Source organism: Grammomys surdaster, unplaced genomic scaffold (assembly GCF_004785775.1).
Source record: "Grammomys surdaster isolate TR1022 unplaced genomic scaffold, NIH_TR_1.0 183, whole genome shotgun sequence".
NCBI lineage: Eukaryota > Metazoa > Chordata > Mammalia > Rodentia > Muridae > Grammomys > Grammomys surdaster.
In genome coordinates, this window is record NW_021604628.1 from 2,751,438 (window position 1) to 2,777,048 (window position 25,611).

The 25,611-nt window shown below is 51.7% G+C and overlaps 1 protein-coding gene across 5 annotated transcripts; it reads right to left on the reverse strand.

The window, feature by feature from the left end:
• Window positions 1-1,384: 1,384 nt before the first annotated feature.
• Window positions 1,385-25,611, reverse strand: Cbs (cystathionine-beta-synthase). Of its 5 annotated transcripts, none has more exons than XM_028767895.1 (17): window positions 25,510-25,611; window positions 22,026-22,349; window positions 16,412-16,521; window positions 14,454-14,588; window positions 14,056-14,135; window positions 13,629-13,763; window positions 13,033-13,102; window positions 11,328-11,419; window positions 10,321-10,446; window positions 9,824-9,908; window positions 7,388-7,493; window positions 6,002-6,076; window positions 5,720-5,854; window positions 4,664-4,772; window positions 4,075-4,159; window positions 3,341-3,382; window positions 1,966-2,069 (listed from the first exon to the last, which is right to left on the reverse strand). In XM_028767895.1, the coding sequence occupies exons 2-17, from the start codon at window positions 22,223-22,225 to the stop codon at window positions 1,966-1,968; spliced, it is 1,689 nt and encodes a 562-aa protein (XP_028623728.1). In that variant the 5' UTR covers window positions 22,226-22,349; window positions 25,510-25,611. The 5 variants fall into 5 exon arrangements, with proteins under 5 accessions (XP_028623732.1, XP_028623727.1, XP_028623730.1 ...); XM_028767896.1 differs by having other exon boundaries at window positions 22,026-22,346; window positions 25,510-25,591; XM_028767899.1 differs by lacking the exon at window positions 3,341-3,382 and having other exon boundaries at window positions 1,385-2,069; window positions 22,026-22,346; window positions 25,510-25,529.

A 25,611-nucleotide genomic window follows, 5' to 3' on the forward strand; every position in this document is an offset into this window, starting at 1 on the left:
CCTCTTCAGCCGTTAGCCCTAGTCACACGTGGCTGGAACCTCCATGAAGCCTGCATGGACTCCTGTCCCTGTAGGGCTGGTTGGATGCAGTAGGTTACTGCCTACATCTGGTGGTGGCTGGTTTTCTGCTCCTGTGGCACATCCTTCTAATCTCCGACTGGCCTCAACAGCATGGGCTTGGTGCCTGCCTGCGCATGCGTCTTCCCATATCCGGATGCCTGTTTTCCAGTTTACCCTTCCATACTCCATCTCTCATACCCCTGTCTGAGTACTCCCTGGCAGCTCTCAACACTGCTTATCTTCCTTGGAGCATGGGCTTTTATTCTCCACCACCCCCCCTTCTTTTTTAAGATTTATTTAAAATATATATATATATGGTTGTGAGCCACTGTGTGGTTGCTGGGAATTGAACTCAGGACCTCTGGAAGAGCAGTCAGTGCTTTTAACCACTGAGCCATCTCTCCAGCCCCCCCTCCCAACCCCCTTCTGTGGCAGTCAGAGGAAAACTTTGGGAGTCTGTTCTCTTCTACCATTTGGGATCTAGGAATGCAACTGAGTTCATCAGGTTTAGCAGCAAGTCTTTACCTGCTCAGGCATTACACTGGCCTGGGTACTTTTTAATAAATGTTTATATATGTTTGAAACAAGTCTTGCCATGTAGCTCTAGTTAGCTTCAAGATTATAGCATGAGTCCTGGGGTCATAGGTGTGTGTCACTGTGCATAGCCTATCTCTCTTAAAATGCAGCAGTGGGTACAACTCCTGGCAAAGATAGGAGTCAATGCCTTAGATGTGGTGATAGGGATGACACCAGAAGAGGAGAAATGGACAGCTTTGACCTCAGCAAAACTAAGTTAGGATAAGCTTGGCAGGGGTGGCACACAGGGAGGTAGAGGCCATCCTGGGCTACATATTGAGACCCCCCCCAAACCCATGTACCAAAGCCAAGTCCCTCCTGTAAGTAAAAAAACAAAAGACAGCCCAACTCAAACATGGCTGGAGCACATGGGAGATGATGTATAGTTGCTGGGCAACAAACCCAAACCACAGGGCAGGACAGGACCACAGGAGTTAAGAGATAACCAGGACTGGGAAGACTGTGAACAGTGTCTGGGCACAGAGGCAAACATGTGAAACAGCCCAGCCCAGTGCAGCAAGGATACAAGATTGGGGATTCCCAGGGTGGCGGGGTGGGGGTGGGGTGGGGGGGTGGGGTAGGGGAGGGGATTCCCAGGGCGGCAGGGGTGGGGGTAGGGGTGGGGATTCAAGCATACATATGCATAGAAAGTAAGGACCATCCACCCAATGGACTCCCTCAGCCACAGAAAGGAATGAAAACTCTGATACACGCCGTAACAGGAAAACATGAGACGCTCACGCCAAGGTAGACATGACCACAGGTACTCGATTCCATTTCTAGGAAGAGTCCAGAACAGGGAGATCCATCAAGACAGAAAGTAGGGCGGGGCGGGGGTTGGGGGGACAAGAGGAGGAACTGCTAAGCAAGGTCACCACCCAGGTGGTGACACTTTGTGCAGGCACCATGTTTACTTCACAGCCGTGGGTCTCGGGTCACGGGAACGCACCTTCATTTAAAACCCACATGCTCCCATGTTGGGGCCAGTACCCCCCCCACCCCTGAAGATGAGCACACAGTTAGTCCAAGGTTTGCCCTTTCCCATGCTGGAGCCCTCTCTGGGGAGCCCTATTCTGGGCACCCTGAGTCTTGTCATTACTGTAGTCTGTGCTCATCTTTCCTGGCTGACATTCCTCAGTTCTGTGACCAGAGGAAAGCCCATGTAAGCTACTCGGACATAGCGGATTCATTTAGGGAACTGGGTGTTAGGAGGAGAGGGTGCTGGCCTCAGCAGCCACCTGCTGGACTTGGGTGTGGAAACTGGTAGGTGTCTCTGAAAGTCAAGAAGCCCCAGCAGGGAGGATGGAAGCCAGTCCTGACTTCCAGGCTCTATTTCCGGGTCCGCTCACGGGCTGTCACGAAGTTTAGCAGGTCAATGGCAGTGACAACCCCAAACACCATCTGCTGCTTGCTGGATATGCCATTGCTGCGGTCTAGGGAAAAGAAACAGCTGCTGGATTAAAGGTGACCAGGCGGGGACACAGCTGATCTGAGACCATGGTCTGTTGGCACCAAGAGACCCTTTCCCAGGACTCCAAGCAGGAGCAAAATACCCAGCCACCCTTGTTCCAGCTGAGTCAGGTGGGTGGAGCCAGAGAGTAACTGCAGCCCTGCAGTAAAATGCTGGGTGCTGTCTGGGACTGAGAACTGGAAACCAACCCAGGCTCTCCAGAACGAACTGCCTGGCAGGTGCCTCCTCTCAGCCCATGTCCACAGGCCCATGTGCAGTGTCACACTGCCAGGACAAGCCTCAGGCTTCTCTTTCTGGCCCAGAATCCTGCCTGGCAACCAGGGCCTATTTAGCTCACTTCACCTGAGACTGGAGCTTCCTATCAGCTTGGGCCTGGCCCTACACCACATGGCCTACAGACGGAGAGGGCCAGGTTAACAGTTTTATATCAATTTGGGGAGATGCAGGGAACCCAGGCTTCTGTCCACACCATCATCTAGGTGTGGGTGAGCCTTGCTTGCTCATGTGAGAGCCTTAGATAGGGGCTTCCCATCAGTAGAGGTGCCCCTGGCCTAGGACTTGGCCTGATTCTCCAGTTCTAGGGCTTCAAGGTTGCTAACTCAGCCTACAGCCCTTGACATGTATCCACCTCCATAACAGTGGGCTGGGCCCTTGGTGCCAGATTCACCCTCTCTCTGCAGGTACAATCCTGTCAGGCCTGTCCTCAGGATAGCCCATGCTGGCACAACTCCTCGGGAGGCTCAGAAGGCCACACAAATGAATTAAGACAGAGGCTCCCTGGGGGGCAGGGGGAAGACCCATCAGGGACAGGCATCTCACTGGCCTATCCGGAACCCCAGCAAAGGACAGAGAAACTCAGAAGAAATCGGCTGCTGCATTTTTGGAGACACTGAAGCCAAGTGACCGTTTGTCTAGCTCTGAGACCCCCGTGGAGCAAGCGACAGCAGGCTCCAGTTAGGCTGGCTAGTTCCCCACCCAGGGTTAGGAAGGCAATGTTTTAGGTTTGTGGTAACACTCAGCTCTGTCTTTTATGCCAGCTGCCCCCGAAGCTGGAACTCAGTTTTGTTGTTGGTGTTGTTGTTTTGTTTGTTTGAGATGTCCAAAGATTAGGGAGTCTTCCCCACCCCTCTTTACCCAGCTTTAGAGGTCCAGGTCCCTAGATGCCCTTGAAAGGCTGTAATTCTGACCATGAGGGTCACTTCCTAGGGGCTGGGATGGGCAAGTTGTACATACCTGTGGGCCCCCCCACCACTCTTGACCAGGCCTGGTCTCGTGCTGTAGGGCCAAGGACGGGAGAGGGGTTAGACACGGGGCCACCCCCACATGCAGGCCAGCCTCACGGCCAGATAGAAGGCCCTCCCAGTTCTTATGGATGGAGGAATGAAGGTCAGCACCCCTCACCCCACTGGGACCTGAGAGTGCCATCCTCTCCAACAGATGTTAACATTGGGAAGGAGTTGAGAGCAGGAAGGACAGACTGACAATTCCATATGCACAGCCTGTGGCTCACAAGCTGTCCTTTTAACAGACACCCAGGGCTTCCCTTCAGAGTTCCCCCTGGAGTCCATCAGAATCGATATCTCCTGGCGACGTCATCAAAGGAGCAAGAATTCCAGCTGTCCCCGGTTCCTGTCAGACTGCCCCCCACCCCTGCCAGCATCCTTAACACTGCCTGTGGGCCTTGAACGATTCTGTCCTATCTAAACAGGGCTCACTGGAGCAGGAGGTGCCCTTTGGGCACATGACTAGACTTTTATAGGCACACAGGGAGAGACTCAGGATGTCAGATGCCATTATGGGACGATAAGGACCACAGACTCCCCATCACCCACTAGAGAGCATGTCGGCCTAGTGCACACAGCAGGCATGTGTACCACTTGAGCCAGGGCCAGGCATGGGCAGTGTCCAGGGCTTGACATCCTTACCCCCCAGCAAGAACCCAGCACCAAAAGTGGGGGCCCACTCACATTGGATCTGCTCATGGACCACCAGGGCGAAGTGGTCCATCTCCAGGATGTGGGAAAGCATGCCCAGTGTGTCGGTCAGTTGGATCTGCAAGAGAACCTGTGTCCGTGCTGGCCCAAGGACAGGCCCTCAGAACTATAAGCCCCCCCCACAGACTCGAAGGCAAGAAAGACAGCACAATGCTTGCCGTAGGTGCTCGGGTGAGTTTCAAGTAGACGAAAGGCCATGAATGCACAGAGCCTTAGCACGCTCTGTGTTACGCACGGCATCCTGCCTGAATTCTGGCTTGGTGTTTGTCTCCAACCCCATGGCTTCTGGTTAGAGGCCAAACTAGTGGCCAGAACAGTGGTTATGGGGTGGAAAAGAGAGATGGAGGAAGAGTCTGGAGCTTTTACTGGTCTGCACCCAAGATCTATGGGACAGTGATAACCTCCAGGTGACGGGACCTCAAACACCATAAGCAAGCTGTATAGTTTCCCAGGGGTGGTGTGGGTGTGGGTCAGGGACTTACTTCTGGCACAGGACACACTATCCCCTGCCTTGAGGGCCCAACTTCCTCTCACTCGCCTACTCCCCTCTGGATAATCATACCGGTTTGAACTGCTTATAGAGGACTTTGGAGACTTCGTCCGATGGCCGCACCTTCCCAGCAAGCAGGGATGACAGCATGTTCCCGAGAGTCACCATTCCTAGGATGACACTGGGGAGAGCACAGAATGTATGGGGAAGAAGAGACAAGGGTGAGAGAGGGGTCTCTGGCCGACTCAGAGTTCCTCTTAAGATCCTGACCCAGGAGCTGGAGAAATGGCTTGGTGATCAAGAACATTTGCTGCTCTTACAGAGAGGGGACCTGGGCTCCGTTCCCGGCACCCACATGGCAATTCACAACCCACAAGCACTAGGCATACAGGTGGTACACGTAAACACACACACACACCCCACTCACTCTTAAAGGGGCCAAGCCTCCCACACGGCTCTGTTGCTAGGAAACCTCATCAGGCTCCTGTGTCTGGAACTTTTCTCAGGCCTTATGCTTGGATTATGTACCTCTGCGTCAGACAGCAAATATCTCTGGACTGTCATGGACTCTCTAGCTCCCAAATAATAACACTGAGATTTATTATTTATAAAAGCTTAGGCACTACTGTGCATGTACAAACATAGACATACACACACACATACACACAGGCAAAACACTTGTTTGCATAAAAACATAATTGGAGGAGGTAGAACAGAGGAACCCCACAGAGGGACAAAAATAAGCTTAAAAGTCCTGTGATGTTTACATCCCCACAGGGGTCCGGGGTAACCAGCCATCGGACTTTGGAGGATGCTGGTGAACCAGGCCTCCTTACCAGGCATTCTCTGGGTGCCTGTCCCCTTCTCCCTAGGGTAGTCTGTGGGCCTACAAACTGCCAATGAACCGGGGTGGGCAGACACACTGAGACCTGAAGGGTTGCTATGGCCCAGGATCAGCTGCTCAGGGACAAGGTGGTCAGCAGGCTGTCCGTGGCTCTGGACAGTGTATGCAAACTGATCACACTCGTCCCATTTAGTGACATGGACACAGAGACCCGGGGAACGGGATCTAGGATCCTGGCAGAGTCTAAAGTCAAACCACTGGGCGACAGCGAGGGAGAGACTGACCCAGACTCGTTGACCACAGGCGCCTGGTCAAAACCTTTCTCCCGGAGGATGGCGATGGTGTGCTCACAGGTGACGGTGGGCAACACGGTCAGCGGTGCCGACAGGCTCAGCTCTTGAACGTGCAGATGCCACCACCTGAAGGAGGGGTGGGGGGTAGAACAGGGCAGGAAAAGGCGGTGTGGAGCAGGGGATGAGGCCCGGAGAAAACCACTGTGACGGGAAACCAGTAGGCCACCTTTCCTGCTCACCCAGGGGTGGGACAGAGGCAGGCAGCATCCTTACCAGGGCCTCTTCACGGAGAGCTCCTCCTTCATGAAGCCCTTCTGCAGCATCCATTTGTCACTCAGGAACTTGGACCTGCAGGGTCAGTGTGTCACTGAGGTCTCTGTACCCAGTGGGAGGCACCTACATGGTCAGGGATGAGGTTCTGGGGGCCTTGCGCCTGTCTTGGGTCTTACTGCTTCCTTATATGATGGAAGGCTGCCAGAGCTCCAGGGAGACAGAGAACTCAGGGATACTGGGCATCTGGGTTGAAAGGAACCAAGGAGGTTGCTTCTAGAAGCCTCTGTGGTCAGAACCTCTCTTGCAGGTTCCTGGGCAGGCTCCTCCTTGCACCCTGAGGTCTGCCTCAACAGAGAGAACTTTTCCCATTTTTGGCCAAAGGCTGTGGAGCAGGCTAAAGAGCCGTCCCAATCTGTCCCAAGAAGGCACACTGAGGAACGGCAGCTCGGGACAGAGGTGGCCACTACTCCAGTACACACTCACGCACTCTCATATAAAATACTCAAGTGCTTTGGGCCCCTAGAACACACACATACATGCGCTCACACACACCAGAACCACGCACATGGACACGCACCAGGCCGGCCATATGTTGGAGAGACAGACGGGATCTGGTCTGTCTGTCACCCTACCTGGAAGCCGGCAGGATGCTCATGCACCATGCCTGGCCCCACCAGACTTCGAAGCTTTCTACACAGACATTACACTAGATAGCTCACAGGCTGTGGGCAAAGCCCAAGGTGAGGAAGGTATGGGTTACCCATCTCTACCACTCCCGTTGCCCGTGAGGCTTGCCTGTGGCAGAGTAGCTTCCCCTAGCTCAGCCAGGAACCCAGGCAGCTGGCAGGACTTCAAACCTGCTGGTCACAGGTGGCCAGGCAGAGAGCTGGGACTGTCCTGTGAGCGCTGATATCCATCAGTGCCAACAAAGCTTCCCAAGCTTCTTACTGAGCAAGCACATCACCCATGAGAACCCAGCCAGGGTATGTTCACCCTCTCAGGTCCAGTCTAGGACAGCCGAAGAAGCGGCAGAGCTGGTGGACAGGATTGTCCCGTAAAAACATTAGTTCACCTTGGCCCGTGGCACTCAGAGACCCCAAGGGGTAATGAAACCAAACCAAAGAAAACAGGACAGAAGGGGTACATGAGGGGCACAGTTGTCCACTTAAGCTGTTGCCATGGACATGCGTAGACTTTTACACACGTGCACACACACATGCTCAGGATGGAGGCCTGCAAAGCAAACACCGGCTCCAAAGACATGTGGGATCCTGGGACTAGCAGCCTTACGAGGCCCAGCTGCCGTCTACCCTTTGCTAGCACCCCACAGACAGCACTTAGGTGACAGCAGCCAGGAGAGCGATGGGGACCAGGGGCGTGCCTTACATGTAGTTCCTCACAGAGTCAGGCAGGATGACCACACAGCGCTGTCCTTCCTGCAGCTCCTGGGCAGCCTTCACAGCCACAGCCATGACGCTGCCTGAACTTCCACCTGTGGAGAAGACTGTGAGACCTGCCCGTGTGTCTGCACATGCATCCACATATGACACATGTGCATGCATAACACATGCATCTATGCCAACACTCTAGAAAGATCTGTGGGAGCCATTCAGGCATGTATCTGAATACCCAGCCCTGTGCATCTCACACATGTCCAGACATGCTCTGGAATGATTCATACATGCTCTGGAAGGATCTGTAGGAATCACTGGTCAAAGATCGGACCTAAAAGGATGCCATCACTCTGGGTCATCTTCCTCCTCCTCATAGTCAATGAAACTTATGTCTATCTCATAATTAAACCCTCACTGAGGAATTGGGGAGACCCCAGGGCATGAATGAGCCTTCATGCTCAACTAGAACAGGGACTAAGGGCAGAGTCCTCCAAGCAAATGCCTGATCCCAAGCAAAGAGCCAACCCCGAACATGTGTCTCACTGACTACACATAACTACCATGCAAAGCAAATATGAACCATCATAATAAGAGCCCCAGGTTCACTGTGACCCTGACCATATAGAGTCCTAGACCTGGGACCTCCAGAGAGAGCCAGAGCCACTACTGTTGCCTCTCCAGTTGGGGCGCATCGGGGCTTAGCCTAAGAGGGTGCAAGGCAGCCAGAAAGGTTATCCTGGTGTCTCATGTCTCACGATCATGGCCTGGCTGGCTACTCATCTCTCAAGGACCAGGGTTATACCACTTACACCGAGGACCCAAGTACCCCAACTCTCTCTCTGTCATGCTCAAAGTCAATTTCAATCAGGAGAGAGAGGGCTTATTCCCTTTCTCCTAATAGTGCTTGGCTACACTAGGGATGACTGCCTTGCCCTTCCGGCCTCCAACATGACTAAAACATGGGGCCATATTTATAGGGCAAGTTCAGGTATATTTGGTGTTCTCCAAATGTCAGGATTAACTCAAGCCACTGGAGTTTCTGCTGCCCTGTGGTCGGGCCGTGTTGTTCTGCCCACCCTGAACAGGGTGACCTAGGAGCCCAGGGTCAGAGAAAGGCTGTTGAGGTTGCTTTTAGATGTGCCTCAGCTGCACAGAAAACTAGGAAGGCAAAAAGTGCTGTCCTAGATCCCTCTGGGCTCTCTCTTCAACCTCTTCAAGGGATGGGGTCCCAGCATGTCCCCCATGAGCTGCTATGGATTGAGCCTCCCTCCCTCATTCCAGGGATAAGGAAAACAAAAAAACAAAAACAAAACAAAAACAAACAAACAAACAAACAAAAACCAGAAGAGCTTGCCTCAAAAACTGGAAGGACATGCCGCCTTCTGGTGGCAGCTCACACCTTCAAATCCAGGACACGGAAGGCCAGAGCAAGCAGCTCTCTATGAGTTCAAGACCAACCTGCTCTACAGAGAGAGAGTTCCAGGACAGAGAGGGCTGCACAGTAGAACTCTATCTCAAAAACAAAACAAAACAAAACAAACAAACAAAAAAAGCAAAACAAAAAACTAGAAGTGGGGGAGGGGCAGGGGGACTGGAGAGATGGCTCAACAGTTTAGAGCACTGACTGCTCATCCAGAGGTCCTGAGTTCAATTCCCAGCAACCACATAGTGGCTCACACCCATGTGGAATGGAATTTAATTCCCTCTTCTGGTGTGTCTGAAGACAGTGACAGTGTACTCACATAAAATAAATAAATAAATCTTAAAAACAAAACAACAACAACCAAAAAAAACCTAGAAGGCCCGTGCCTGAGCCTCCTGCCCTGGTCTCCACAGGTGACTCTAAGGAGCTGCAGAGCACAAGAAAACTGAGGTAAGGAAGGTAAGAAGAGGGCTGGAGAGATGGCTCAGCACTTAAGAGCACTGACTGCTCTTTCAGAGGTCCTGAGTTCAGCAACCACATGGTGGCTCACAACCATCTGGAATGGGATCCGATGCCCTCTTCTGGTGTGTCTCAAGAAAGCAATAGTGTACTCATATACATAAAATAAAGAAATAAATCATTAGGGCTGGAGATGGCTCAGCGGTTAAGAGCACCGACTGCTCTTCCAGAGGTCCTGAGTTCAAATCCCAGCAACCACATGGTGGCTCACAACCATCCATAATGAGATTGGATGCCCTCTTCTGGTGTGTCTGAAGACAGCTACAGTGTACTCATCAATAAAATAAATAAATAAATAAATAAATATTAAAAAAAAAGAAAGAAATAAATCATTAAAAAAAAAAGGAAGGTAAGAAGAGTTGAGAAGTTACTGCTGTCACACAGCTTCAGAATGACCATGAATGTCATGCATTTTTTTCCTAGAAGGTAGCACACATCCTGGATGGTCCTCTACCTGGTCACCCACAGGGCTTTGGGGCCACTCACCACACAGCAGTCCTTCCTGTGAGATGAGCATGCGGGCAAAGGCGAAGGAGTCTTCATCGTTACTCTTAAACCACTTATCCACCACCTGTGCCAAGACGGGTCAAGCCTGAGCTCAGGCAGAGGGGCCTAGGGTGGGGTGGGGTAAGACCTCACAGAAGACTTCTTCCGCCTGGATCTGCAAATCCAGACATCTCTGCCCTTCCCCGCTCCTTTATGCTTTGCAGGGTAACTCGAACCACCCACGTCTTTAGTCTGATGGCCTCTGCTAACATCCGCCCTGGCCACCTTCGTCTGTCCTTCCCTTTGCATCTCAGAGCAGCGTCAGACGTGAACTTGAACATGGCAGTGCGTGTCACCCTGTCTCAGCTCCTGTACCAGCACCTCCCTCTTTTGTCCCTCAACATGTGGGGCAGCTGGAGTGCCAGAATATCAAAGCAAGTTAAGAACCTGGCAGCAGCCTGTGGCTCTGCCTCAGGAAGCACTTTGGCACAACTTACCGCCCTGTCCAGGACAGTCGGGATGAAGTCATAGCCGATCCCTTCCACCTCATAGGCTGTTTGGTCAGTCTGGTTCAGCTCCTCAGGTTCCGCAAGGATGGACCCTTCAGGATCTACACCGATGATCTGCAGGGTGGGCGTCTTTAGTGCTCAGGTCACGGAGAAGTCCAACCCAACCCTAACCTAAGCAGCTGTCATCAGAAAGCATATTGCCCCTCTACTATCTGCCTGTTAATGACTGGCTCACTGGACGCACGTGCTAATCCCAGATCAGAGGAAAGTAAGTCTCTCAGAACCCCAGCAGGAAGGCCACAACCTACTGGGGCTATTATCCAGCACAAGGTATTTGGAAAGCTCTTCCCAGTGCTGCTCTAGAAAAGGTCCCAGTCATGGGCCTTTGGGGACAAAGGACACCTCTGGACTCTGACCTCTTCCAGGAGGGTGGCAGTCTCATGGGGAGAAAACGCCTGTTTCCATGTGCCCACCCCTAGCCCAGTGGTTCTCAACTTCTAACGGTGTGACCCTTTAATAAAGTTCTTCATGTTGTAGTGACCCTCCAACCATAAAATTATTTCTGTTGTTACTTCATAACTCTAATTTTGATGTTATGAATCATAATGGAAATATGTGATATACAGGATATCTGATATGTAACCCCTAAAAGGCTGTCTCGATTCTAGACATTGGTTCGGAAAGACCCACAGGTTGAGAACCACTGCCCTAATCCAACCTGGGGACTGTGTTTGGTAGCTTCTGGACTAATCCAAAGAGTTTCACCTCATTCAACATGGGAGCCTCCAGGACCCTTTACTCCCCAGATTCCTACCGGGTGACTGGATACGACTCTTCCAGACAGCAATGGAATGAGCTGGGAATGTGGGACGAGCTGGGCTCCCTGGGGGCCCACCCAGCAGCCATGCTTAGCCTCTTGAACACAGCTCAGGCCACAGGCAAGAGAGCTAGCTAGTCCAGGCCCACCCCTCAGCCACCCAGGGTACCACACTCACTTTACACCCAGGGCACTTCTCCTTCAGTTTCCTGGCAACACCTGTGATGGTGCCACCGGTACCCACTGAAGCCACCAGCATGTCCAGCTTCCCTGGAGGAGGGAAGACACTCTCAGGCCATGGCCAAGCCAGCCCACCGTGCTTAACGACCATCGGAAATACACTCAAGCCGAAATCGGGTCAGTGAGAGAAACTTAAACATCAAACATCCTCTGTCTGTGGATGGCTAGGGGGCTGCTGTCCGTACTGTGGCCTTGGCCTCTGAACTACCTATGTAGCTGAATCTATAAGGTTGGGTCATCTGAAGGGCTCAAAGTCTGGTAGAGGTAAGCCATCAATGGTGCGCCTTCCTAGGCTGTTTGATTCTTGGGTGAGTACAGAACAGTAAACTAGATTTTTAGGACACAGGCAAAATGGCTGATGCTGAGGCTGAGAACTGGCCGAGGGTCTCATATTGCTGACGTTCAGCATCAGGCAAGTCTGAGCCAGGCAAAAATTCAGGAATGCGCACCGAGCCTGCCAAATGAGAATTCTCACTCATAAAACTGCGTAAGCAAACACTCGAGCTTTTACTGTCCAGCTCCTGGGCATGGAACGCATCTACACCCAGGGCAATGCCAACATCAGGTTCCAAGTGAGAAGCCAAGGCTGGTACCTTCCAGCACCTTCTCCCAGGAGGACCTCTTAGAGAAGTGTCCCACCAGCACCAAGAGCTAGGCAGTCAGCTATATCTCATGCCTATACTGAGGGTAAGCTGATCGCGACTATCACCATGCGGGTCTGAAGGTAAGAAAAAAACGAAACGCCAGATTCAATGTCCCTTGATCCCCAGCATGTATGAGCTCAACAGGTCCAACAGCCTGAAGGAACAACACAGGGGTGGAACACAGCCTGAACCAGGTGTCTCAGACATAGATGAGGCAAAGGCAGAGGCCAATAAGGCTCAGAGGAAGGAGAAACCTTTCTAGAAACCATTTCACAGAGAGGGAGGTTTAAGCTGAGTTGACCAAAGAGGGGGGAAGGACACTTGTGCACCCCCAAGCCACCACACTGGACTGAGTACCATAGTTCTGTCAACTTGACACAACCTAGAAGCTTGAGGAAAGAGAGTCGCAGTGAGGGACTGTTTAGATCAGGTTGGCCCCTGGGCCTGCCTTTGAGGGACTGTCTTGTTTCTATTAATTGGTTCAGAAAGACCCACGTTTCTTGGGAAGGGGGATCCTGGGCTGTATAAGAGAGCAGGGGAAAGACAGCCGAGTATGAGGCATGCGTGCACACTCTTCTGTCTACTCAATGGCTTGTGGATCTCATATAACCAGCTGCTTCAAGTTCCCGCCTCCTTGCCTTCCCCACAAAACTGTGATCGGCCGGGCAGTGGTGGCGCAGGCCTTTAATCCCAGCACTTGGGAGGCAGAGGCAGGCGGATTTCTGAGTTCGAGGCCAGCCTGGTCTACAGAGTGAGTTCCAGGACAGCCAGGCTTACACAGAGAAACTCTGTCTCAAAAAACCAAAAAAATCAAAAACAAACAAACAAACAAACAAAAAACCCACTGTGATCGGAAACAAACCCTTTCTCCCCTGAGTGGCTTTCTGTCTCGCTCGTACGCACGCACGCGCACTCTGAGCAAGACAGCATCAAGCAGACTTGAAACTGAATTAAGAACTGGCTGCAATCAAGGTGGGCGGAGGGATGGAAAGCACCCACCGTCGCACTGCTGCAGGATCTCCTCAGCGGTGTCGTCGTAGTGCGTCAAGGGATTGCTGGCATTGCGGTACTGTGCGGGAGAACAGAGGGGCTGTGAGCTGGCCGAAAACCGCCTCCATCATGCATGGACACTGGATGGTCAGCTCCATGCTGGCCAGCAAGTCCCACAGCAAGCAGCCTAGAGAACCTCATCTCGGGGCCCTCACATACAAGATATTAAAACCTGGCCACCGCGGTGTGAAAGTAACCCATACGCAAAATGAACAGAGGAGGAGGCTTTGGGAGGGATGGGGTGCAGATTCTTAGACATTTTGCGTCTTCAAAGCCCCAGAGGGTCACCTGAAGGTAACCCAACCTCTTTGTCCAGTGGGTTGTATCCAGTGGGACATCTCTCCAACGCTGGCACGGAGACAGCAGAAACCAAAGGCCCGACTACTGAGTATGGCCTGGAGCATCTCCCCAGAGGAAGTATGTTACCCTACTCATGCTGGGCAAAGTCTCCCAACAGGCTCCCATAGGAAACACCACACTTGAACACAGATCTCTGACCACAGATTTGCCTCCTCGGTCATTGGGTGGAAGGAGAGACACCTGACCTGGTCCAGAATGTGAGCATTGGGGATTTCATTCTTCAGTCGCCACGCCACTCCCACGTGGGACTCGGGGGAATCGAATCTGGCGTTGGTGGGCGTCCTCACAATCTCGGCTCCTAGAGCCCGCAGCACATCCACCTGTCCAGGAAAAACCACGCCTTTATCACACTGTGCCTGGGCACCAGACTAAGTGGTACCCTCCGGGGTCCCCTGCCTTTCACTTACTCTAGCTCATCTTTGTTTTCAATTGGTAAAGAAAAGCTTTTATTAAGGTTGAGGGCCACAAAGGGATGCACGCATGCGCACACACACATATGCGCGCCCTTCGTAGCTCTTCTTACGTACTTGATGTAGCAATAGCTCTTCAACCCCTGCCCTCCCACCGGCCACGCCCTCTACCTAGCCCCACCCTAGGCAGCCCTCGTCTCACCTTCTCCAAACTCATCTTCTCCGGCATCACGATTATGCAGCGATAGCCCTTCACAGCAGCAGCCAGGGCCAGCCCGATCCCTGAGGGTTACATGCAAAGCGTGAGAGGGGCCTATGCCCAAAGCCCTGTGCTTCCCTGACACCTGTCTGGGATACCAGGGATAAAACCCAGAACCATGAAAGGACAAAGGGCCCCTGTTCTGGGAAGGAACCCCACACTCTGATGGCGATCTGACAGCCAGATATACAAATGTGCTTCTGGGTCTGAAGCAGAACAGAACAGGCACACCTGGGAAGAGGCAGCCAGTGGCCAGCGTTTCCCTCTTGACCTGCTTATAGGTCTGCATGCACCAGGGACCCTCAGCCCCTCTGCTCTGTCTCAACCGGTCCTGCCCCCACCTGTGTTGCCAGAAGTTGGCTCAATGATCGTGTCCCCGGGCTTCAAGGTTCCGGCTCGCTCAGCGTCTTCAATCATCCGAAGGCTGATGCGGTCCTTCACACTCCCACCCGCATTGAAGAACTCACACTTGGCCACTGAGAAGCAGACAGGAGTCACGGAAAGGACTCTCTCTGGTCCTCACACATCCCCGCCATCCTCAGCTACCTGAGCCACCCCCCAGGAAGAAGGCTAGCCTCCATGTTTGCCTGTCCAGATCCACTGCCCTCCTCTGTACCTGGACACTCCTGGTTACAGTGAGCTCCCACCTGTCCTACAGACCCATGGCAACGCTGAGTGAGAAGACAGTCAAGAGCCCGTGGGAGGATGCTTGGAAAACATGTCCCAGCAGAATGAGAACATGCAGCGCGCACCAGGATTTGAGCCCCTATACTCCTGCAGTGGAACCAGCTCAAGTAACCCCAGCCAGACCACCTTAGTCCTGATGCCCCTGCCTCAGTTGACCCAAACTCCTCTACCCTTGACTGCCTCTATCATCCTTAGACAGTGAGCCCAACCCTCACTCTCTGCCCTGCGCCCACCTGACATCACCTCCTCCCATTCTGGACCCTTCCTTTCCACCTCAGGGCTGGAGAAGCGCCATACTCTAGAACACCCACAGACCACCTTCTTGGCTGGTTCTTGGTTCTAAAACCTACCACAAACACACTGTCCCCAGAGATAGAGGGCACAGAAGGGCTCTAATGTCTATTCACTTGACCCCAGCCTTTGGCCATATCATACCCTCAGATCTGTAACACTGCCCTACCCCCTTACCCCTAGGCCGAGCCAACTTAGATAATAACTTACCTCAGATAATAACTCAGGCCATGAATCCTCATACCACTGCCTGGGAACAGCTCCCTGTGAGGAACCCCTTCCCAAGTGACCTGCATTCATCAGGGACCTAATTCCCACTCTTTATCCCATAAGTGGTTGAATGGCCAGACTCCACGAAACTAATGGGAAGATACGAATGCTTTCTCAGCAGCCATGGTTGTCACCCAGCGCAAGCTCCACCCATCCTGAGGCAAAGCCACCCCACACAGTCTCCTCATTGACATACTCTGCCTAACATGGTGCCTCATGCTTTTAATCCTAGCACTTGGGAGGCAGAGGCAGGCAACCTCGATGGTTCAAGGACAGCCTGGGCTGCAAAGTGAATTCCAAGCCAGCCAGAGCTATACAGTGAAACCTTGTCTCAAAAAAACAAAACGGCCGGGCAGTGGTGTTGCATTCCTTTAATCCCAGCACTTGGGAGGCAGAGGCAGGCAGATTTCTGAGTTTGAGGCCAGCCTGCTCTACAGAGTGAGTTCCAGGACAGCCAGGGCTACACAGAGAAATCCTGTCTTGAAAACAAAACAAAACAACAAAACAAAACAAAAAACAAAGCCGGGCAGTTGTGGTGTATGCCTTTAATGCCAGCACTCGAGTGGCAGAAGTAGGTAAATCTCTTGAGTTGGAGGCCAGCCCGATCTACAGAGTGAGATCCAGGACAGCCAGGGCTACCCAGAGAATCTCTGTCTCAAAAAACAAAAACAAACAAGCAAAAAAACCCAAAACCAGAACAAACAAACAAAAAAGATGCTCGCTGGCTGGAGAGATAGCTCAGCAATTAATGGCACTGAGTGCTCTTACAGAGTTCCTGAGTTCAATTCCCAGCAACCACATGGTGGCTCACAACCATCTGTAATGGGATCTGATGCCCTCTTTGTCCTTTCTCTGCAGGACTAACCCAGGCTGGCTCCTTACCCCTGGACTTTCCTGGCCATCAGTTGGAAAGGGGCCATCTCAGTCACTAACACACAACCTTCATCCTTGCAGACCCTGACTGCCGGCAACCCCCCAGAGCCTCAGCTAGGGGTCATCCCCGGGGCCCGGTGACAGGATGGAGGCAGCCCCAGGAGAGCTAAACACTCACAAAGCTCACACTTGAGTCCGGCATTCTTTGAGATCTTGTTGATTCTGACCATAGGGGTGTTCCCAATTTTCCTTAGGATATCTGGCAAAATTTGGGGGGATTTGGTGGTCCTAAAACAGAGAGAAGAGCCCATTCAGAAAACAAAACAGAACAGCAGTTTAAGCCTTGATGTTACAGAATATTTGATCACACTGTAGATCTTGACACTGTGTTATTTATGGAAAAAAGCTGTTTCTAGTTGTGGTGTGGCTCAGCCCTTAGCACACACCTTTAATCCCTCTGGCTGGATTACAGAAATGCTCTTAGTACACACCTCGAATACCAAATAATGAAGGTAAAGTTAGTTTGTAGAAGGAAGCAGCCATCCATGTTCAAAAGTGATGTCTAATTGAGTGGCAGACAAAGTGACGAATCAGAGAAAGATTTGACAGAATAGGATACGCCCAATTCTCAGGAGAAGAGAAAGGGAAAAGAGGCTACTTAAGGGAAAGCAATGTAGAGAGAGAGAAGGAAGGAGAGAGGAAGAGGGAAAGGAGGAAGAGAAGAAGAGAGGGAAAGGGGGAGGGAAAGGCAGGTTTTCACAGGTGAAGACAGAACAAGCCAGAGAATGAGAAGGAGCCAGAAGATTAGAACAGATCGCCAGAGTTGGTTTGAAGCCAAGCAGAGCAAAAAGTCAGAGGCCAAGAGAGAGGCCAGGTTGCATCAGCCAGCCAGAGTTCAGAAAGAACTAGGAAGGGGTAAGTTTATTCAGCAGTAAGTCTCAGAGCCTGAAAACATTCTAGGCCTAGATTAGATGGTATGGAGGCTAGAAGCTTCCAGGACTAGGCCCAGGTTAGCAGACAGAGGCCTTAAGTCTCTGAGAGGACAATTACTTCAGGCAAATAAAAGACACTGTTATCATCCTGTGCATTTAGGTAAGGCCTGGGTTGTGGAATCCCTAGCAGATCCACACCCAGCATAAATAACACACACACACACACACACACAATCACTCACCCAAATACCCAAGTACGGTGACATTTGAAGCCAGTTTGAGGGACTGGACCTTCATGTAACTTCCACTCCCTGGGTCTGACCATGCCCTTGCATCTCACAGGACGTTACGGAGGGGAAGCTAAATTAGGGACATGCTCCCTGCCATGATAATAATGGACTCAACCTCTGAGACTGTAAGCCAGCCCCAATTAAATGGTCATTGTGTCTCTTCACAGCAATAAAACCCCAATTAAGACACCTCCTCAACATCTAATTTGGATAGTCTCTTCCAAAATTCATTTTATTATGCTTCAAATGGTTCTATAAGAAGGGCACTAGCCATCCCAGACTGAGTCGCAGAACATCATACTCTGTTCTAGGACAAATGGGACAAAAAGAGATCCAGGAGTCCCTACTGTCAACAGCGTCACACGTTCATTATACCAATGGAGCCCAAAGTCCCTCTTGTAGCAGGAAATTTTTCCCGCAAGTTGGGAGAAGCTAAGGTGGGAGGACTAAGAAGAGGAAGAGGAGGAGTAAGGAGAGGAAGAGGAGAAGGATGAGGAGGAACGAAAGGCAGAGATGTAGGAGGATGGAGAACCACGCTTGTATCCGGAGCAGTCCTGGGTAACAACTTATATCTAAGTTAGTTAACTGGAAAACACTTACAATTGTGTGAGCATCTTGTTTATTGAGCATTACCAAATATCTAAAGCCTTTGGTTAATCATTAAGCATTAGAGTCTCATTCCTACCAGGTACCGCGTGGATGGCGGGATGGTCTGGGCTCAGCCCAGCCTTGTGGAGACAGCGTGGAAGATTGGCAGAGCCATCTCCCACGCTGGCGTCTCATGGATGGCAGGTTTCGGTGTTTCTGGCTGACCGGTTCTAGCTGTGGTGTGCAGGTGGCCTCTGGCCTCAGAACATGGCGGCAGAGCTAAGCAGATCGGCTGCCGCTTAGATAGTCGGCCCAAGAAACCGCTGTGTTAAATATCTCCCGCGACACCCTCTCTTGTTTTTTTTTTTTTTTTTTTTTGACTTCTGTTTTGTGTTTTCAGCCCCTGCTCAGCTTTCTGGCAGGACTGGTATCTCAGCTCCAGACAGGACTATTCTAGGGGATGACACACATTGCCATCCTCCCCTGGAATCCCTCCATCTCCTCCTCCTCCTCTCTCTAAAACGCCAGTCATCCTCACCTTCCTGTCTTGTGACCTTATGATCGATCAGCGATGCCAACTGGCCACACCCATGTCCCTACTGAGAGTTAAAACTGTTCAAGAGGATGTATCCCCCCCCCCATTAATGAAGTGGCCTTGTGAATCTGTCAGTAGGAACATGTAGAGATAAAAAGCCAAAAGGCAAGATCAAAACTCCGTTTGTTCTAATAACAGGTGTGACGGCTTGGAGTCTGGCTCCTGGTGACTTAGTGACATCCTATGCTGATATGAGGTGTCTAATGCCCATGACTCCAAGCCGGGCCTTGCCCTATGGTTAAGTCGCCTTCAACTAACTCCTAATGAGCTGTGTGCTACCTGAATGAATGGCTATCCTCAAGAAAGATGTGCTATAAAATTACTTAAGATAGTGGCACCCTGTCTACAGACTCAAATACAGATGTAGTGGTGAGACTAAGTGTGGTTTGTATATGCTTGACCCAGGGATTGGCACTATTAGAAGGTATGGCCTTGTTGGGATGGGCGTGGCCTTGTTGGAGTGGATGTGTCACTGTGGGTGTGGGCATTAAGACCCTCGTCCTAGCTGCCTGGAAGCCAGTCTTCTCCTAGCAGCCTTCAGATGAAGATGTAGAACTCTCAGCTCCTCCTGCACCATGCCTGCCTGGATGCTGCCATGTTCCCACCTTGATGATAATGGACTGAACCTCTGAACCTGTAAGCCAGCCCCAATTAAATGTTGTCCTTTAAAAGACTTGCCTTGGTCATGGTGTCTGTTCACAGCAGTAAAACCCTAACTAAGACACCATGTAACTTCTCCCTAACATACAGAAAAGCTCTCGGCAGGCAAAGTGGCACACTGTAATTCCAGCCCTTAGGACACAGAGACTCACTGGAGAATCTGGGTTTCCAGGTCATTCTTGGCTGCATAGTGAGTTTAAAGCTAGCCTGGAGATACACTGAGACCCTGCCTGGGACATCCCTACCCAGATCTCACTCCCTCTTAGCCTCATGGTCCTTCTCTGGGATTCTACCTGCTATGAATAACACATCTTAGTAAATTCTTTCTCTTCCTCTCTTTTGAGCCCTGGTAATTTCTTTGACTGCTCATGCTGCCAGTCTTCTGGATGCTATTTCGCACAACAGCAAGCCACTGTCTCAAACTACAAACAGCCAGGCATGGTGTCATATGCCTGTAATCCTAGTACTTGGGAGGCTGAGGCAGGAGGATTGTTCTAAGTTAGTTCAAGGCCTAGGCTAATCTAGGGCCTAAAAAAGAAGACCTTGCCTCAATAAAAAAATAAAAACAAAAAGCGAAAAACCAAAAAAAGCTAAACAAATAAACGCAGACTTAGAGACAGCCTCTGTCTTTTTGTTTGTTTGTTTGTTTTTGTTTGTTTGTTTTTCATTTTTTGTTTTCTCGAGACAGGGTTTCTCTGTATAGCCCGGGCTGTCCTGGAACTCACTTTGTAGACCAGGCTGGCCTCGAACTCAGAAATCCACCTGCCTCTGCCTCCCAAGTGCTGGGATTAAAGGCGTGCGCCACCATTGCCCGGCGACAGCCTCTATCTTGCTTGAGAATTTTAACCCTCTGATCCCTCAGCCTCCAGAACACCCCAACTGCTTTCCGTTCAGGTCCCTGAACAACTGAGGTACCTCCCTCTCAAGGGTAGGCCCTCGGGTATCACGCTCCAAGAGTCTCCAGAAGCCTGGCATTATCGGACCAGCAAGGCGGAAGTGATGCCAAGAAACAAATGGCCCAAGGCTATAAGCCTGTAACAGGTCAAACCTGTGGCCGCAGGGATTGCTCTGTAACATCTCATTGGTAGCACAGTGCGATGAGCAGTTTCCAGAGCAGTTGCTACACGGCTCCCCATCTGCAGGCTCCAGGGTGGCTGCACGCCCACACACTCCCTGCCCGGGTTGAACTCGTCAAACCTTGCTTAGGGAATCTGCGCACCACAACCATACTTCAAGGCTTGCCAGGCTGCTGGGTCCTGGCTTCCTTCCTCCCCGCCCGAGGCTTCTCACACTGGAGTCAAACTGACTAAATAGAAGCCTCAGTCACCTTTGGCCCAGAGTCAGGGGAGGAGTCAAGAATCTGGAGAGACAGGGTAGAAGGAGAAGCTGCCTGGGGGCCAACCGGCAGCAACAGGTTGGATTCCAACCAGGTCTACCAGAGAGGCAGAGTCATGTCCTGGAGAAGAGCTGAGTGTGCTCCCTTCCTGGCTGTCCTTGGTTAGACTCAGGAAAGTGAGGATAGGCTAGACCAAGGCCAAGCGCTCCTGACCTGAACCCCGGGGAGGCCAATCAGGGACAGCTTTAGGATATAGGCTTAGGTGTGCTCACTACGGAAAGTTATCAGATGTTTGTTCAGGTTTGTTCGGATCCACAATCTGCCCATACATTGCCAGCACAGAAGAGCACCTCCGAGGGACCTCAATAAACCCCAATTCCTCGACAAGGCTGCCTACAGCCTACCTCTGTCCCTCCCTCACTCCGCAGCCACCGCATCAACAGCCTCTGCAAGTGGCTGGTTTGTCTCACCCTAATCAACCAGTCCCATCTTTCTCTCCGCCCATATCTGCCCCCTTACCGGGTGCCTCCGCCCTACAGAGTGCGGGAGTCTTCCCTAGGGCTCCCTCCCTGGTCTTCCAGTGACTCCAGACAAAGCAAGACCGATCTGCTGAGGACAAACCTGCCCTTAAGGCTGATTGTGATTCACACACAAGCAGTTCCCAGGCCCTCGGGAGCCCTGGGAGGGTGGGATGGGGAGGGCGGTGAGCTCTCTTGTGCCTCCTGCGGAGACTGGGGCTCTTAGGGGGGGCCCCCCCCCCCTGCTGGCGGGGGCAGGGGTCGGCTGACCACCTCCCACCTGCGTCCTCACTTCTCCCCACTGCACTGGACTATAGATATCCTCCCTCCCCCCCCCCCCCCCCCCGTTTGGCCCCTTAATAAGCGGCTGCCTTCCACACTGGGCCAGGCCTCACTCAGACTTCTGAACCAATAATTGTAAATGTTGGTGGCACTCACACAGGGAACAGGACTCCCAAGATTTAAAACACAAATCCTTTCACCTACTGGTTTGAATTTGAAGACCTTAGACTAAGGAAATGAAGACAATCCTAGGAGCTTTTTACAAGAGGGTGGGAACCAACCTGAGCCCTTTAGTACAGGGCGAGACCAAGTGTGCATGGTCCTGAGCCAACTACTGACTGACTGTGCATGGAATGGTTTCTACTATCTATCAGTGCCAAGGACAGTCTTTGCCTGACCATAAATGAACCCACCAGAGCCAAACACTCAGTATATGTAAGTTTCAGTACCAAAGAAGGCTCTGCCTCTCTTAGCTTAGCCTTCATTGTTTCTAGCCCCTGCCCCCACAGTGATCATAGGTAACACACACACACACACACACACACATCAGGAAATGAACCCACCATCTTGGTATCAAAGACAGAGACTTACAGAGTTGTGTGGTAATGCGGGGAGTCTGCCATAGGCCTGCCCAGCTGCCAGGTACATCTGCTCGGGGTATCAGGCCGGATCCAGACTCGCTCCTTGTCCCCTGAGGGGCCCTTCTCCGGTTGTCCCTTTTCTGAGTGCACACCCAAGTGCTGGGGGCACCCTGCAGAGCCATCTTCACACTGGGATGTCCCTGAAGGCATGCTGGGATTTTCAGAGCGAGCAGAGACCTGTTGGTTAAGGAGTTGACTCTCTCGTGTCCCCTCTGGGAGTGTTGGCTCCACTCAAACTCAGCAAAGATGGGAAAAAAGGAGCAGGTTCCAGCTGCTGTGGAAAATGGTTAGGGTTCCTTTTAGAAGGTTAAACATAAACTACCATATGACCCAGCAATTCAATCCAAAGGCAGAGATCCAAAAACCACAAAAATAGATAGTTACAATGCCCATTCTCATGGCTGTCTCAGCCAAAAGGTGAACATCACCCAAAGTCACTGTTGAACGGCTGTACAAAAATGTGTTCCATCCATGCGACCGAGTACTACCCAGCCACAACGAGGAACGGCTCGGGGCTGTAGAGACGGCTCAGCGGTTAAAAGTGCTTGCTTTACAACCACGAGGACTGCCGTTCCCATCTCAGCACGCTTGCGAACACAGACATAGTCACAAATAAGTACATTTTTTCTTTTAAAAAGGATGGACTAACTCTGAAGACAGAGTGTTCAATGAAAGGAGCCATCATACACGAGATTTCGTTTATCCGAAGTGTGCAAAATAATCAATGTCTTATGATTTCACATCTGTGAGGGACCAAGAACAGGTAAACCAATAGGAATGCAGCAGAGAGGACATTAAAGGCAGGAGAGATTGTTGTGTTTTATAAAAGAAGAAAAAGAAGCCAGGGATGTGTTTGGTAGAGGCGCAGTATGATATAGGGGAGGGGGTGCCCCTGCGGGCCCATGCTAACATATCCCTTCCCTGTGAGGGACCAGTCACACCAAGATGTAGTATAGAATAGAGTTTATTCAGGGTATGGGGAGGGGAGTTGAGGGGATAGTAGAGACAGAGAAAGGCAGAGAGAGAGAAAGAGAGAGAGAAAGAGAGAGAGAGAGAGAGAGAGAAAGAGAGAGAGAGAGAGAGTAGAGGCCGGCCATGAGCACGTGGAGAGAGAGGGAGGAGGGGAATGAGGGAAGAGGGGACAGAGAGGGAAGAAGAGAGCAAGAGAGAAAGAGGAGAGGGCCAGCATCCCCTTTTATAGTGAGGTAGGCACACCTGGCTGTTGCCAGGTAACTGTGGGACAGAGCCTAGACAGAAGGCCAACAGAGATAGTAATTGTTGAATGCATAGGGGCTTTGGAGATGATGAAAAAAAAATGAGTCTGGTCCCATTTTTTCATTCTGTAGCTGTGATTTAAAACAAAACAAAACAAAACAAAACAAACAAAACAAAACAGAAACATACTGACCAAAAGCAACTGCAGGGAGAAAGGGTTTATTTCGATTACAGTTTCAGGAAGTGAGGGAAGGAACTTTAGCAGGCAGTCACACTGTTCCCACAGTCAAGAGCCGAGAGAAACAAATGTCCCCATGCTCTCATTGGGCCTTTCCCTGGCCTTATACAGTTCAGGACTCCCTGCCTAGTGGATAGTGCAGCCCGCTGGACTGACCCCTTCCACATCAAGTAACGAGCAAGTCAATTTTCTACAGACATGACCCCCAGGCAGTCCCTCTGTTGAGACCCCTTTGCAGGTGACTCTAAACTGTGTCGAGGTGACATTTAACACAAGCCAAAGCCTTGTATAGACAGTGACAGAAGTTGCTCAATCCCGTGGACAAAGTCAGTCATTACTGCACATCAGAGGAAACTACAGATTAAAATTATTCAGAGGTTGGATGGACAGTTTGGTGAGAGGAGATGTGGTGGTCATCAAGGGCCGAGCCAAGTCACAAGAAAAATTTGTGAGTGCACACAACAGGTACACATTGTCTTATTATTCCGTGAAGAATGTGGCATCACCACTTGAAAAAAATTTTTTTTTTTTTAAAAAAGCTGGGTGTCATAGTGCCTGCCTTTAATCCCAGCCTTCAGGAGGCAGAGGCAAGTGACTCTCTGAGTTCAAGGACAGCTTGGTCTACCTAGTAAGTTCCAGGACAGCCAGGGCTATGTAGCGATCCTATCTCAAACAAACAAATAATACATAAATAAATACATTTTTTTAGATTTACTAATATGTATGGGGTGTTTTGCTTGCATGTATGTAATGTACACCACGTGTGTGTGTGCCTGCTGCTCTTGGAGGCCAGAAGAGAGGATCGCATCCCCTGGAAATGTAGTTTCAGATGATTGTGAGCCACTAGGGGCTTCTGAAGGAACGGCGAGGGCTCTTAACAACTGAGCCATCTCTCCATATCCCCAAACTTCTGTTTGCCTAACATGGACACCATCCTCGGTGTTCTAAGTATTCCAGATGTGACCTTCCCATGTGAAGTCAGGAGTCCCACCTGGCCCTGGTCCATCTTATTGATTCCCTTGGTGTGGGGAGGGGCAACTAGCACCAAAACGCATGCGCCCAGGCGGTGGCCTAGGCAGGTGCTTCTCTCCTTAGGTCAAAGAACCCTCTCTAAAGCGTCCTCTTGCTAGGCGACCCGGGCTGTAGAACTCTCCAAAAGCCCTGCAGGCGCAGTTCGCCCAGTGCCATCCTTTAAGTATCCTCGCGGAACAGAAAGCCACCCAACAACCCGAACCCAAACTCGTCTTGGCGAATGTGGCCCAGGGCATCCTGCATCCCTCCGGGCTCTCACGGAGAGTCCACTCTTCCAGTGGGGTTTTCCTAAGACTATCACGGTCCCGCACAGACCGCCTGGCCACTCGACCTCCGGAAGGGGCAGTTGGGGACACTGTGTAGCAGTGATGTGGGAAAGCCTCCGCGAGTTGCAAGTTGGACAGCTCTAGGTCTCGCGCCCTTCCCCCTCCCGCGCTCCCACCAGGTCCCGCACAAGGCGGAGAACCTGCCCTCCCGCGCCTCAGTCACCCCGCGCGACACTACTTCAATATTTACCCCCACCCCGGCACAGTGCCCCAAAGAACAATTTGCGAAACAGCGGTCTCCATCCAAAATAGGGGAAATCGATGACCGGTACCGGGACAGCGTGTCACCCTAGAACCCGGCTCCACGCTCAGAGACTCGCAGTCGGGGGGCTTGGGGCCACGTGAGTGCTCAGCATAGGGCTGCGGGGAGGTGGAGACTTGCGGGAAGGGAGCAACGGATGCAGGTGGCAGCGGGGTGGCGGGACAAGTCAGGTCGCCCCGGTGGGATCACGGGGACCTTTGCGAGCCGGGGCACCGGGCTCGCGAGCTGGCTCTGCTCTGCACATCCAGGTGCAGCTAAAGCCAAGTCGGTGCCCAGGGATGGGGAGTGCCCACGGGCTACCGAACCCCGGGGAGGATCTCGCTGTGTGCGTGGCGTGGGAGTCAACGCGGCCGGAGCTCACCTAGACTCGGACGCGGGAAAACGGCTCGGCCAGGGCTGGGCTGGAGCGCGCGCTCGGACAGGATCACAGCTCAGATGGGGACCCGGGGGAGCCTAGCCGGTC